The sequence below is a fragment of the Rousettus aegyptiacus genome, unplaced genomic scaffold (assembly GCF_014176215.1).
Source record: "Rousettus aegyptiacus isolate mRouAeg1 unplaced genomic scaffold, mRouAeg1.p scaffold_m13_p_12, whole genome shotgun sequence".
Taxonomy (NCBI): Eukaryota; Metazoa; Chordata; class Mammalia; order Chiroptera; family Pteropodidae; genus Rousettus; species Rousettus aegyptiacus.
In genome coordinates this window covers 36,443,754-36,458,896 of record NW_023416287.1, presented here as the reverse complement: position 1 = coordinate 36,458,896, position 15,143 = coordinate 36,443,754, and the positions used below count along the sequence as shown (strand labels likewise).

General features: G+C 39.0%; 1 protein-coding gene across 11 annotated transcripts in view; it reads right to left on the bottom strand.

Annotated features, from left to right (window-relative positions):
• CFAP61 (cilia and flagella associated protein 61) overlaps window positions 1-15,143 on the bottom strand; it is a 274,276-nt gene that overhangs the window by 124,238 nt on the left and 134,895 nt on the right. For 10 of the 11 annotated variants that reach the window (XM_036229710.1, XM_036229714.1, XM_036229717.1 and 7 more), the window contains one exon: window positions 14,945-15,079. In XM_036229710.1, the coding sequence (XP_036085603.1) occupies window positions 14,945-15,079 (135 nt within the window). Of the gene's footprint in view, window positions 1-10,051; window positions 14,120-14,944; window positions 15,080-15,143 lie in introns of those variants that run through there. The other variant, XM_016146172.2, reaches the window with a different exon arrangement.

Below are 15,143 nucleotides of genomic sequence, written 5' to 3'. Positions count from 1 at the left end.
GGACATGAGTAAGAGTGCAAGAAATAGGAACAGTAGTATAGCATGTAATTTATGTTTATTGTCATCGGTTTCAACTGCCTGAATGACTCAAGCCTGCCTGCACTGTAGTCAAGTCATGTTTGAGATCTCAAACAAGTAGCAATAAAAAAACCTTTATGGCTCCCACACTATTTCCATATTTTTTTTTTTTCTGTTTTTAAGTCATCCTTTTTGTTTTCTTCTTGCTTATTAAGTTGGTTACTAAGGCTATCATGACATCAGTAATCTTGACTAAGCTTAATGGTCTTGAGGCAACATGCAGGGTAAAGGTTTTCACACTTCCTTAAAGAGGTGCTATCCCCGAGAACAGCAGCATGAGGACTGAAGACTGAGGGCTTTAAGCTGCATCTCCAATGGGGGCGACACACGGCATGTGGGGGCGAACCCTATTCCCTCAGCCACACCAGAAAGCCATTTCTCCAGATATGGGCACTTCAGTTTCCAAAGCCCATTTAACCCTTTGCCTTTGATAAACACAAAGGCATGCCATTTCCCTTCAGACCTGGTGAATGGGCAAATAATGATAATAACCAAACTCAGAAGGCTTTATGAAAATTACTAAATCCTGGAAAACTTAATCCACCTGAGCTCAATTTGAATGTAAACCTCTAGGCCCTTGGGATTTTTTCCCTAGTCTTTCACATCTTCTAAGAAAGCATATTCTACTTGTAAAACTAGAATTAACATATAAGTTATAACATCTAAAATCTTTCATGAAAGGACCTAAAAGTTAATCTTATAACCCTTTATAATGTATGCATTTACTGATGTAAAACCACTTTATAATGGATGAAGCTGTGTTTTTATCATTCCTCCATGGGATAGAGGGATTGATTGGGCCAGCCCCACTGGGGGTCTTCTTGGTCTGTAGTCTGTGTGTATATTACTGTTATCATCGTAGTGGGGTACTATTTCATGTTAACAAATGTATTTCATTCCTGCTGAGTTCCTGTTGACTCCTGACCCCTCTTGACCCTGCAGGCAGCAGCCAAGGGACATCAGCCATTAGACAGACATGCTACAGAACAAGCAGGTCACTTCTCTGCTTTTCTTTCAAGGACGATAACAGGTTGCAAGAGGGTTTTTAAGTCTCACTAAAGCCTAGCTTTACAGTAGCAAAAGTCAGAGTTGATTCCTCAAATGACAGATTTCAGAAAAATACATGGCAATAGCAGAGTCTATTGTCCCACGGCCAGGAGAAAAGTCAGAGAGAGAAATGCAGTACAGGCCTCTCTTTCCCCCTGGTTGAGGCCATAAAAGTAAAGGGAAAGGACAAGACCCTCCCCCTCCAACACACACACACCCCACCACAGATGTTCTGCAGAATATGGGAAGATAGGAGACTGCACCATGCATAGGTCCCTCTGTTAGCTTTCTTGAGAAGGGTAGAGACAGCTGAGGGTGGTGCCAGGGCAAGAAAGAAAATGAGTCAGGTCATGAGCTTCCCAAAGCTCTGAGTGGTACAGGAGGGAGGGAAAAAAAATGGGAGGAAGGAGGAAAAGAGAGAGTGAAAGAGGAAGGGAGAGAGTGGGAAGAGAGGCCAGTTTGCCCCAAAGAGGTCTCACAACTGTGAAGAGAGAATGCCTCCAATGCAAGCCCTAAGGGGTGGTAGGGGGTTTGGATGCCAATGTAAGGGATGGCTGAGGACAAGATGAAGTTCTGAGACCCAGAGGATGCCTGTGCAGACAGGCACTACCTAAGAACCAGGAAATGGCCCTCTCTGCCCTCCATGATGCCATGATACTCCATGAGCACCTGAGAACTCTGATGTCTTCACCACTCCCAAAATTAAAAGAAGGAATGGACTCTATGTAAACTTTAAATGGTTAAATCTACCTGGAATTGATGAAGTTTACTTTTTATCCTATCAGGTGGGATGGAGGTTCAAAGCAGAAATTCAGCTGAATTAGAAGAAAATAGAAAAATAGAAGATACCATTTTGCATACTTGGTTATTTATCTTAAAAATCTATATCTGACAGTTTAAAAAAATCCATGCATGCTGATGATTTACTCAGATAAAGAAGCACATTGCAAAAAGAAATAATTTACCTTTCTAAAATTGGAAATCACAAGTTTTCATTTTCAAATTCTAAAATTTTATGCTTTTTAGCTATAACTTTGACATAGCAGAACTGTTTCCAAGAATTTACTGAAAGGAAATCATAAATACGCTCAAAAATAATAAATATGAACATGGTAGCACTGTTTATAATGATAAAAACTTGGATACAATCTTAAATGACCAACATTAGGTAACTGACTACAAATAACAGGTGAATCTTGGGATCTGAGGTCAGGCTGCTATAGTCCCAGGGCCTCAGCTCAGCAGCTGTATGGCCCTGGGCAAGATGATGTCACACAGGATCTCTGAAGCAAAAAGACAATAGATGCTACATTCCAAAGGAGCTCTTCTTATAAAACTGTTACAGCAGGTGGGCAAGCACTGGTTAAATGACTTTTAATGCCCTCATTCACAGTGAAGACATAAAAGGGTTAGAAGAATATGAAGAATAAGAGAGGATTTTTTTGGAGATTTCCTCAATGATAACTGTGCAAACCACTCCACGCCTAAGAGGAAAGGTTGGGCAGGCTCATCTATGTTTAGGTGAGTTCCCACAGTAAGCAAGCACAGCAGACTGGTGAGGGACTCCTGACTGAGAGCTATGAAGGACATGATAGGCAGGTCAGCTGCTGCTGGGTGGGACAAGGGAAGGTAGGCTGCACTGGCAAAGTCTGCTGACTCACACAGGTGTGAGCTTTTATTGTAGGATCTTTGTGTGGGGCCACCTGGAGAGTCAAACAAGACTCAGGCTGCAAAGTTGGAGGATGTAACACAGTTGCCTGTGTTATGGAATTGTAGGTGAGAGCCCCCCAGCAACAGGAACCACTGAAGAAACTCCAAAACGGCATGAAAAGGGAAGTCCAACCAACTGAGCAGGACACATCTTATGACAGTAGCAGTCAAGTACAGATGTGCCTACTCCTTCAACTATTCCTCCCCAATCTGGTCCCAATTCCAGAAAGAGCAGAAATATAGCTAAACAATAAGAAGACACTAACTTAAAAGGAAAAAAAAGCTAAATAATATTGAGTAGGTGCTATATTGGTGGGGCGGGGGGGGGGGAAGCATGGTGAATTAGAAAGAGAAAAGAGGCCTCCCCGGCCCTCCTTTCCCCACTGCAGCCTTCTTATAAACAGCAAGCTTTAGTAGGGAGTAGAGGGCCCTAATTTCTGGTTAAAAATTGAGTTTTGATTATTACATAAAATGTTTAATTTTATGGAATTGAGGCCATGTTTTGTTATTTGGAATGACCCACATAATGTTATCTAAAATTAACCAGAAAAGAAATATAAGAGGGTTGAAATCACACCAACCATATTCTCTGATCATAATGCTTTGAAGCTGGAGATCAACTGTAAAATGAAAGTGGGAAGAACCTCAAATACGTGGTAATTAAATAACATGTTACTGAAGAATGACCGGGTCAGAGAAGAAATAAAAAGAGATCAATAGATATATAGAAATGAATGATAATGGTGGTACAACATATTAAAACTTTTGAGACATGGAAAAGTGGTAATAAGAGGAAAGTTCATATCACTACATGCCTATCTCAAACAAAGAAAAACAAATAAGAATGAACCCAAATAAACAACCTAATGCTTCATCTTAAAAAACTAGAAAAGGAAGATCAAATGAAGCTTAAAGTCAGCAGAAGGAAAAAAATAATCAAAATTAGAGCAGAAATAAATGCAACAAAGAGCTGGTTCTTTGAGAAGGTTAATAAAATTGACAAACCCCTGGCTAGACTCACTAAAGAAAAAAGAGAAAGGACACAAAAGAACAAAATCAGGGATGAAAGAGGAGAAATTTCGACTGATATCACAGATATACAAAGGATCATACAAGAATACTATGAAAAAGTATATAACACCAAATATAATAACTTAGAATAAATGGACCAGAACTTGGAAAAATACAACCTTCCTAGACTGAATCAAGAAGGCTGGAATATCTAAATGGACCGATCAGCAGTATGGAAATTGAAACAATCATCAAAAACCTACCAAAAGTAAAAATTCAGAACCAGATGGCTTCACCAAACATTCAAAGAAGATTTAATAACTATTCTCCTCAAACTCTTCCAAAAAATTGAAGAGGAGGCAATACTTCCCAACTCATTTTATGAGGCCAATATGACTCTGATACCAAATCTGGTAAAGATAACACACAAAAAAAGAAAACTACAGACCAATATCTCTCATGAACACAGATGCGAAAATCCTACATAAGATACTAGCGAACCAAACACAGCAACATATTAAAAAGATTATACACTATGATCAAGTAGGTTTCACCCCAGAGGCATAGGGATGGTTCCACATATACAAATCGATTAATGTGATACATCACATAAACAAATTAAAAAATAAGAATCATATGACCACATCAATAGATGCAGAAAACGCCTTTGACAAGATACAGCATCCATTTATGATCAAAACACTTCACAAAATCGGTATAGAAGGAAAGTACCTTAACATAATAAAGGCCATCTATGACAAACCCTCGGCCAACACTAGACTGAATGGTGAAAAACTAAAAACCTTCCCTCTAAGATCAGGAACAAGGAAGGCAAGGCTGTCCACTACTGCCACTGTTATTCAATATAACATTGGAGGTCCTAGCGACTGCAATCAGACAAGAGAAAGATATAAAAGGCATCCGAATATGAAACGAAGAAAAACTGTCACTATTTGCGGATGACATGATCCTCTACACAGAAAACCCTAAAGACTGCACAAGAACACTACTAGAAACAATAAGCAAATACAGTAAGTTTCTGGTTACAAAATCAATGTTCAAAAATCCATAGCGTTCCTATACTCGAACAACAAAGTGTCAGAAAAAGAAGTGGAAAAAATAATTCCTTTTGCAATCGCAACCAAAAGAATAAAATACCTAGGAATACATTTAACAAAACATGAGAAGGATCTATAGAATGAAAACTACAAGACCCTATTAGAAGAAATCAAAACAGATACAAAGAAATGGAAAGATATTCCGTGTCCTTGGATTGGAAGAATCAACATAGTTAAAATGACATTACTTACCTAAAGCGTTATACAGATTTAATGCAATCCCCATCAAAATCCCATCGGCATTTTTTAAAGAAATAGAATGACAAATCATCAGATTTGTACGGAAGCACAAAAGACCCAGAATTGACAAAGCCATCCTGAGAAAAAAGAACAAGGCTGGAGGCATCACTCTGCCTGACTTCAATTTATACTACAAAGCAACAGTAATCAAAACGGCATGGTATTGGGAGAAAAACAGACACACGGACCAGTGGAACAGATTGAGAGTCCAGAAGTAAATCCATGTTTATATGAGCAAATAATTTTCAACAAAAAAGCCAAAAACATACAGTGGAGAAAGGAAAGCCTCTTCAATAAATGGCGCGAGGAAAACTGGAAAACCACCTGCAAAAGAATGGAACTAGACTGTTGTCTATCACCACACACCAAAATTAACTCAAAATAGACTAAGGACTTGAATATAAGACCTGAAACAATAAAATGCGTAGAAGAAAACAAAGCAACTAAACTCAAGGACCTTGGACTTAAAGAGGATTTTATGAATTTGACCTCAAAGGCAAGGGAAGTAAAAGCTAAAATAAGTGAATGGGACTACATCAAACTAAAAAGCTTCTGCTCAGCAAAAGAAATCATCAACAAGGTAAAGAGACAACTATCCAAAAATAGGGGAAAATATATTTGCAAGCAACACCTCTGATAAGGGCCTAATATCCAAAATATACAAAGAACTCATACAACTAATAACAACAGAAAAACAAATGATCCGATCAAAAAATGGGCAGAGGACCTGAACAGACACTTCTCCCTAGAGGACATACAAATGACCAACAAATATTTGAAAAGATGCTCAACATTGCTAGCTATTAGGGTAATGCAAATCAAAACCACAATGAGATACCATCTCTCACCTGTTAGAATAGCTATAATCAATAGGACAAGTAATAACGAATGTTGGAGAGAATGTGGAAGAAACGGAACCCTCATGTACTGCTGGTGGGATTGCAAATTGGTACAGCCACTATGGAAAACAGTATGGAGGTTCCTCAAAAAACTAAAAATTGACCTACCACATGATCCAGCAATCCCTCTACTGGGTATTCACCCAAAAGACCTGAAAACCCATATCCAAAAAGATATTTGCACACCGATGTTCATAGCAGCATTATTCACAGTGGCCAGGAAATGGAAGCAAATGAGGTGTCCTATGATAGATGATTGATTAAATAAGCTATGATATACAATGGAATATTAGCCATAAGAAGAGATGAAATACTGCTATTTGTGACAACATGGATGGAACTCAAGATAATCATGCTAAGAGAAATAAGCCAGACAGAAAAAGTTGAAATCACATGATATCACTTATATGTGTGATATAAACCTAAAAGCAACAAAGGAACAGGACAAACAAACAGAGACTCATGGACATGGACTATAGACTAGTGGTTACCAGAGGGTAGGGTGTGGGGGAGAAGGGAGGAGGTAGATGGGGTAAAGGGGGTCAAATATAGGGGAATAGGGGGAGGGTGAAGTGGATAAAAGGGATCAAATATATGGTAGCTGAAGGAAACTGGACTTTGAGTGGTAAACACATAATAGAATATACAGATGTTAAATTATAATGTACTTGTGAAATTGTATTAACCAATGTTACCCCAATAAACTTAATTTTAAAAAAATCTTAAAAATTAAAATAATAAAAAATAATAAATAGATAGATAGATAGATAGATAGATAGATAGATAGATAGATAGATAAAATTAACCAGAAAACTCACAGGACTTGCCCACTTTCCATCCAGGTGCAGGAGAAAAGCCAGCCACAGTGAACATATTTACAGGGTGACAAGAGATAGAAATTAAGTGGCTTCATGATTGTTCCAAGTCCTGCTAGCTTAATGTCCAGTTACTTAACTGAACCTCTCCTAACCTGTTTCCCCCACTGCATAACTGAGACAGTGACATACAAACTTGTGTGAGAATGCAGGGAGGTAATCCAAGCAAGTACTTGGAACACTGTGCCGAGCACAGAGAAAGTACTCATTGAGGGTTAGAGACTGCTGGTCAGAGGACAATTACAACTATTGAAACAACAATTTAGAATACTTAGTAACATGCAAAAATATTTATAACATAGAGTCAGCCCTCTGTATCCCTGGGTTCTGTATCAGAGGGTTCAATTAACCTCAGATCAAGAATATTTGGGAGAAAAAAAATTGTGTTGTTGCTGACTTGTACTACGTAGTAATGATGTCTGAATCTGATCTGAACACATACAGACTTCTTTTTTCTTGTCTTTATTCCCTAAACAATACAGTATAACAACTATATACACAGCATTTACATTGTATTAGGTATTATAAGAAATCTAGAGATGATTTAAATAGTAGAGAGGATGTGCATAGGTTATATGCAAATACTACGTCATTTTACATAGGGAACTTGAGCATCTTCAGATTTGGGTATCAACAGGGGTCGTGGAATCAGTCCCCCACAGATATTGAGGGATGACGGTATTAAGTGAAAAAGAATGTTTCAAAACATTATACACATACGACCCCATATTTAATTGTATGATTGTTTTTTTTCCCCACACACACAAAAAAATCTAGCTGTGAAAACACCAAGATATTAACTAATCTATAGAGAATTGCAGCCTTTACTGATTTTTCTTTCTATTGTTTTTTGCCAAAAATGTCAACCATAAATACATACTGCTTTTGTAATGACATTTTTTTTTTTTTAATGAAGGAGAAAAGCTGAAACTTCCCTAGTCAACATCTGCAGCTCTAATTGTTCCCTTTGTCATTTTATATCCCCAGCTACTTTAAAATACACAAAGCAAAGCCTCCTGTTGGCGCTGCTATGCCTTTTCTCCCTAAGGCGGATTCTGAAGAAGCCACTTAGCTGCGAAGGCCAGTTCCTGCCCCGGAGCTCAGGTCCACCCAGGAGCCCTGCTTGGCTGCGGCCTTCCAGAGCACTGCAGCCAGGCAGCTGATGTATCCGGAGGCACTTCTGGACCTCTGCGGCATTCATTACCCTGTCTCTGCAGGGAACAGAAAGCATTTTTTCCTCCTACTGGGCTGTGCAAGAACCCTATCAACATCCAGAAACGCCTCGGGAGCTTTTTTTTTTTTTTTTTCCTGTTGGGAGCTGAGGCGGTTTTCTTTTAAGAGCAATAACACTGCTAAAAAGTGGACTGAAACAAAGGACATGCTGGTGGATTAAAAACCCAGAACATCCTCCATTTTACTCCCATGATTTGGATGGGTGTTTTCTTTGCTACAGATCCCTCCTAAATGTCCATGTAAGCCCACAGGAGGCTAATACAGGAAAGATAAGAGCAGGGGAGGTTTTATTTTAGAAAAATCTCTCTGCTATCAAAAGAGCTGAAGCTTTTATTAGTGGTGCACTGTCAAATAATGTGTATGAAGCTCTCTCAGCATGGTGTGAAAGTGCCTCTCCCAAAATCGAACCCATGGCCTTGAGTTGACTAGCCACTTCACCACTTACTAGCAGGAATGCTGGCTCTCATCTAAGAATGAGAGAATGCTAAACAGTACAGCCACTTTGGAAAATAGTTTGGCATTTCCTTTAGAATTAAACATAGAGTTACTATATAATACAGCTATTTACGTATATCCCCAAGTGAAAACATATATCCACATAAAAACCTGTGCATGAATGTTCACAGCAATATTATTCATAGTTGCCAAATAGTGAGGACAAGTAAATTTTCTATCAACAGATAAAATGTAGTATATCCACAATAGATTATTATTCAGCAATAAAAAAGAATCAAGTACTGATACATATGGCAAAATGGGCGAACCTCAAAAACATGCCAAGTGAAAGAAACCGTTGGTCACAAAATACCACATACTATATAATTCCATTTATACAAAATGCCCAAGATGGGCAAATTCATAGAATCATTAAGTAAATTAGTAGTTCCCTACTAGGAGGTGGGGCTATAGGGAATGACTGCTAATGGGTGGGTTTCTTTTTGGGGTGATGAAAGTGTTCTGAAATTAAATAGTGGTGATGGTTGTCCTACTCTGAATTTATTTAAAAACCAATAAAGTGCACAATTTAAATAAGTGAATTGTATATGATTTATATGTCAATAAAGCTGTTAGAGAGAGAGCAGAAGGATAAAGGGTGGGCGAAAGGGAGGGAAGAGAGACTGTCCTATAACATCTATTGTAGAAAATGAGGATAAGATGTAGGATTGACTTTTGATGATACTGTGATGTTAAGAAATTACCTTTCACAATTTCTTCTCTTAGCACACCTTAAAGACCTCATCTTGCCACTCTATTGCAGTCCAGTTTCTAAACAATGTCCAATACTTGTTGATCACGCCACTAGTATATAGTGTGTATATATATATGTATGTATACACATGCATACATATATATATACACACACACACATATATATACATATGTATATGTGTGTATGTGTGTGTGTGCGTGTGTGTGTGTGTGTGTGTGTGTATATATATATATATATATAGTGGTTGAAGGTAGGTGATTGGCATCCAACCACCTGGGGTTTGAGGCTTGGTCACTGAATCAACCTTTAGACAAGTCATTTACTCTCCTTCCTGCAAGCCTGTTTTCTTTATGTACATTGAAGATGATAGTATCAGTAACTAAGTGCTGATCAGGAGACTTTTAGCAAGAACTAAATACATATTTATAGGAATAGTTGTTTATTACTCTGTAACCTTCCTAAAAGGGAGGAATTATAACAATGAGAAGAAACCTCAGATCTATAAGTCTTTCTAATGTAAACATACATACTACATATAATATTGAATTAGATAATGTTCAGAGAATTGGAAAGAAATGACCAAAGAATTTATATTTTTTATTTGGAGAAAAAAACAAAAGCTCATGATGGAATTTATGTAAATTATTCTACAGATGCCAGAGAAAAGGGTTTACCATAAATAGGAGAAAATACATTTCTTATAGGTAGTATAAATGCTTAGGAAATGGCTGAGAAGGGGCTTGAAAACACAAACTTGACTCATGGCAGGATTTAAAGTGGGTTAGTTTGATTTCCAGAAAAAAATATCATGGCCACATTAATAATGATCTGTGCATATACGATGCTGAAAAATATGGGTTTTCATTTTTAGAAACTTCTGCTATACTAAAGGGCTAATTTAAACATATATATGTGCACGCAAACACACACATGCCTCAACCACAAATACAACCAAGGGAAGTCTAAGCGCTGGCAGTGAAAGTTTCCAGGTTTAAGGAAGGAGTTAGGAAACAATTAAGCTGGGGAAAATCTAGCAGGTGCTGGGTGAATAATGTAATTTCCAAGGGCAGCAGATGTACAAGTGAAACAGTATCCAGTAACAGTCCATCAGATGGTAATTATAGCTGGACTGAGGAAGAACAGCCGAGATGAAAAGGGACAATTCAAAGGGTAACTGAATGCCAGTGAGTGACATCTTCCCGAGAGATCACATACCAGAAAAAAGTGGGGCAGCACTTAGCTCCTAGAAGGGGAGGGGGGCGGTAAATAAACCATTATTTTTCTTTGTATAAAAGGATAAAGGGAAAATGGAGGCCTCAAAGAATTCATTAGTGGAGAGTTAAATAGACCATCACTAATAAACAACCATAAAAAAATAACAGCCATTAATCACTCTGAAAGTATGATTCCTAAAATAATTCTATGGTCTGAAAGATAATGAATTGATTTGGTACCTCAAAAATTTTGAAGAAAAGAGATAAGTTCACACTATAATGCTATGAACACTGAAAACCAAGATGAAGAACTAAAGTGACGGAAGTGGATGATGGGCAGCATCTGTTGAAGCAAGGGTAGGAGCTACCCTTAAGTTCAAAGCAGATTTTCTGGTGTTTAAATTTACAAGTAAAAATCATATAAAACCCCAATTCTGGAAAGGAAACTATGCCTTGGGCGAAACACATTCCCTCCTGAAAGATTCTGCAGAACAGATCTAACCCCAGTGTGGCTATTACTCTTGAGTCTGGCTCTTGATACTGTGGGTCAGGGCAGTCCTCTCATGCCTGGTTTATCTACCTGAGAGGTCCTGCATTAACACTGACACTAGACCATAAGCTCCTTGAAGGCAGGGACCATGTCAAGCCATCTCTGAAAGCAAGCTTGTACACAGAACCACCTCAAAGTAAATGCGAGTCAACATGCTCCAGTCTTTAATTAATATGGCCTTTCAATTCATTCAGCTAAATTTTGAGTGTTTCTCATGCAAGTGGGCCACGCCAATTCATTTAATCAAAAATTCCCATCAGAATAATTCTCAGAATGTAAATGCATAGGCCACAAAGGTCCATTAAAGCTAAGAAATGACTCATGTGGTTATGATCTTAGAAAAAAAAGTCCTCTCTCTTGTCCATGAATCTATACTAATTGACTATGGAGACATTATGATGAATCTTTGAGGCCTACCTCTATAATGTGTAATGAAAATCATGTACATGTTTTCCAGGTCCTTTCTTATGACTTGATATGGGGCAAGCTGTCAATTGATAGAAACAAAAGGGGCACCTATCATTCAAACCAGGCAGAAACCACCAGGGCCTTGAGATAGGGAAAGAGTATATTTCCCTGCCATGCAGTGATGAATTTCAATCACTGCTGGCTTGTGCCAGATTCAAATTGGCAACCCACCGAGATGAAATGCTTTCTATCCCATTACTCATGCCTGGAATGATCTGTTCCCTTAAAAACTGTCTTCCTAGGTAAAAGAGGGGGAATGAACAGTTACTCTGAGATGGTTTAAATAGAATAAAAGGTATGAAAGATAAATATCCAGTGAGAGAAATGTGCAGACACAGAGAGGGAGCCAAGAGGACCAAATAAAGCTCCATGCACTGGGAGAGGGGGTATATAAAACTTAAAAAGGAAAAAAAAATTCATTTAGTAATGACAATTCCTAAAACCTCACTTAGTTCAACGGGTGTAATACTATTTGCTCTGCTAAGAAGAAATCAGTGTATTTAGGATTGTACAAAAATTCCTTCTGAAAAATTTCTAATGGCTCATTTTTTCTCAGATAATTAGCCTAAAATGTTAAATCCACCTAAAATGTTAAAAAAAGGAAACTAAAAATAGCATAATATAGCATTTTAACTTTTGAACATCTAAGCCCACCACATGTGGATTATGCTCTTGACAATCCTTTGATCAAACTATCAAGATTTCTGAATCTTGATACTGAATCTCATTTACTAAATCAAAATCTTTACTAAAACCTTCTCAAGAATGAGTACGAGTAGCAGTAAAAATACTTCTTATAAAGTCAGAATTCACTGATACAATGAACAACACAGCATAACATTACAGGTACCAAGCATCAGCTCCACCCTGGACCAAGGATTTAAACAATCCATCCTCTACTATGTCCTGAAATAAGCTGGGGCTCTGGTGGAACAGAGCACACTGACATGACCACGGAGAAGGTTGTTAAATGTGAGCGATGATTTCAACTCATACAAACCTGAAAAGTTTGATGGGATTGTTTTAAATTAAAAAAAAAAAAAAAAAGTTTTCTCTGGCTTTCTTCCCACCTGGAGCTCCAGCTCACCTCAAGGTTGTCTAACTCTGGAGATTTTTAGGGGTGGAGTGTGGATGAGGCATCTGGTGTTCAGAAAAACAGTGCTCTTGATATTCATGACACAGCTCTGTACTCCCCCCTTCTCCATGCACCCTAGCACTGCCACTCATGCTACTGGAGGACTGGCTGAAGGCACAGGACTAGAGCCATGGGCTGCCACCGATGTGTGAGCACTTCTCCTGGCCCATTTATATGATCTATCCATACATGAAAGTGTCTCAGCAATAGCTGCAAAAGGGCAGCAGCTCTCATCCTTATCCTGATCTGACAACAAAAGCTGCATCCACATATTTAGTACCTGAAGCCTCCCTTCCCCTGGGATGAGCATGACAATATGTGTTTCAGTGATAGATATGGATGAAACCACCCTCCCTTAACCCAATGCTCTCTTTGCATCAAACAGGTGGGTCTTACTTAACTCTCATTCCAAAGGGGTCCTTTCCCAGGATCTCTACACATAAACAGACTACCTGGGGGCCATCCCAAAGGTCCTCCAGATGTGCTTGAGCACTCGTACCTCTAGAGTAGAAACAGTGTGAGCTTCAATGCTGTGTCCCTGCTACCTGAGAACACACCTGTGATCCTGGATGAAATGATAGATATTTGGGGAATTGCTTCAAAATGATAACAGAGGAAGGGGAAGTGGGTGGGCATGCAGAAGATCCAAAATTGGCTAAGACTTGAAAATTGTTGAAGCTAAGTGCCAAGTATATGGGAGTTTCAGTACTACTCAAAATATAGTCTAAGACAGGTGCCCATCTGTAAATGTCACTGGTCTGTAAAGGTGTTAAGTGCAGAGATTGAGAGAAGCATTCCGAAGCTTTTATAGCAATTGGACAGAGTAATGCTCTATCTGTAAATTTAAAAATAAAATAATTGGACTTGAATTTTGTCTTTGTTCTTTAATCTCATTTTTAGGAATTCATTTATTATAAAACTATCAGTTTATGATGGATTGGTCCCTCAGCACAGTCATAATGAAAAGCCCTGCTTTATATATGATTCTATTTTTGCATATGCTTGACATTTTCCACAGTAGAGAGTTGGGAGGGGAAAAGAATTGCTATTTGTTTTTAGTTTCTACTCAAATATAAATTTAGAAGTTATCAGAACATAAATATATTTTTTATTTTACAAATACATAGATAAATGTAGAACTGAAAGCAGCCTTGGTTGCAGTAAGCAGCTGCCTGTAAGATGGGTCTTGGTGGAGGCCACCCCTCCCCTCCTGGCACTCACCTGTAGAGTGGGAACTGGGGGCAGGATAATGATGCACTTGCTGCAGCGCTGGGGTTGTCACCAGTTGTTTATCTGAGCATCATATCTAGCTCTGATGAGCAACTTCTTGGCTAAATGGTTGGAGAATTTAAATTTTCTACAGCCCTCTTTTCTCTCTCACATGGACAACTGTCAGCCCACTGAAAGTTTTTTTTAAACTTATTTAAGTGGAAGTATATTATTCAAACACTACAAGCCTGCACATAAGTCGACCTGACAAAGTCACGTTTTCCAGTTAAGTGACTAAATACGGCTGTGTGTACATATACATGTACACTTACATTTAATGCTAAATCTAAATTTTACTTTGATCCCTTTCTTGTTCTGGTAACAGGAGCTTCACAGAGCTGTTCATTTTAAGGTCAAACTCCCTGCCACCCTAGGGCAGTTAATATGTCCCTGTTAGTCATCCTGGTTCCTTGAAGGAGCTAACAAACCCAGCTTAAGACTCAGACCCAAAAATCTTAATTGCAGCCAGCTCAAAATTTTCTCAGTTAGCTTTGTCCAAATTGTGAATGACCACTTTTGCCTAGAAAGCAAAACATAATAGAATAGGGTAATCTGCTTTTTTGAGCAAGGGGAAAGAAAACAAATATCCCAGAAGTTTGACTCCAGGCCTCTTGCCTTGAGACACAGCAGCACACGAAGACATCCCCATGGGGTCCATGGGGCCTGTTACCTGGGGGATCATGAGGCTCCTGATTTAGGCTCACTGGGAAATAACCACCTGAGGGCTACAGGGGAGCTTCCACAGGGTGCCCCTGTAAGGGCACGGGCACCGGGCTCTCTGTAATTAAGCAGCAGCCTGCTCCCTAGAAGACAGTGCTGCCACCCCATCTGCCACACCCGCATAAGCTGGCACCATGCCTCCTGCCTGCTGCCGCCCAGCTACCCACCAGATCCTTGGAGACTGCCTTTGATGGAGCGTTGATGCCAAGCTTTTCCAGAGGATAGACAATCTGTCGTCGTGGTCGCACGGGAACCAAGTAATGAAGGGCGGATGTCAGGGAGTGGGCGTAGGAGATCTGGAACTGCAAGACGGCAATCTTTATTTTAGGGGAGAAAATGTCAGAGCATCACAGCACAGATGCCTGC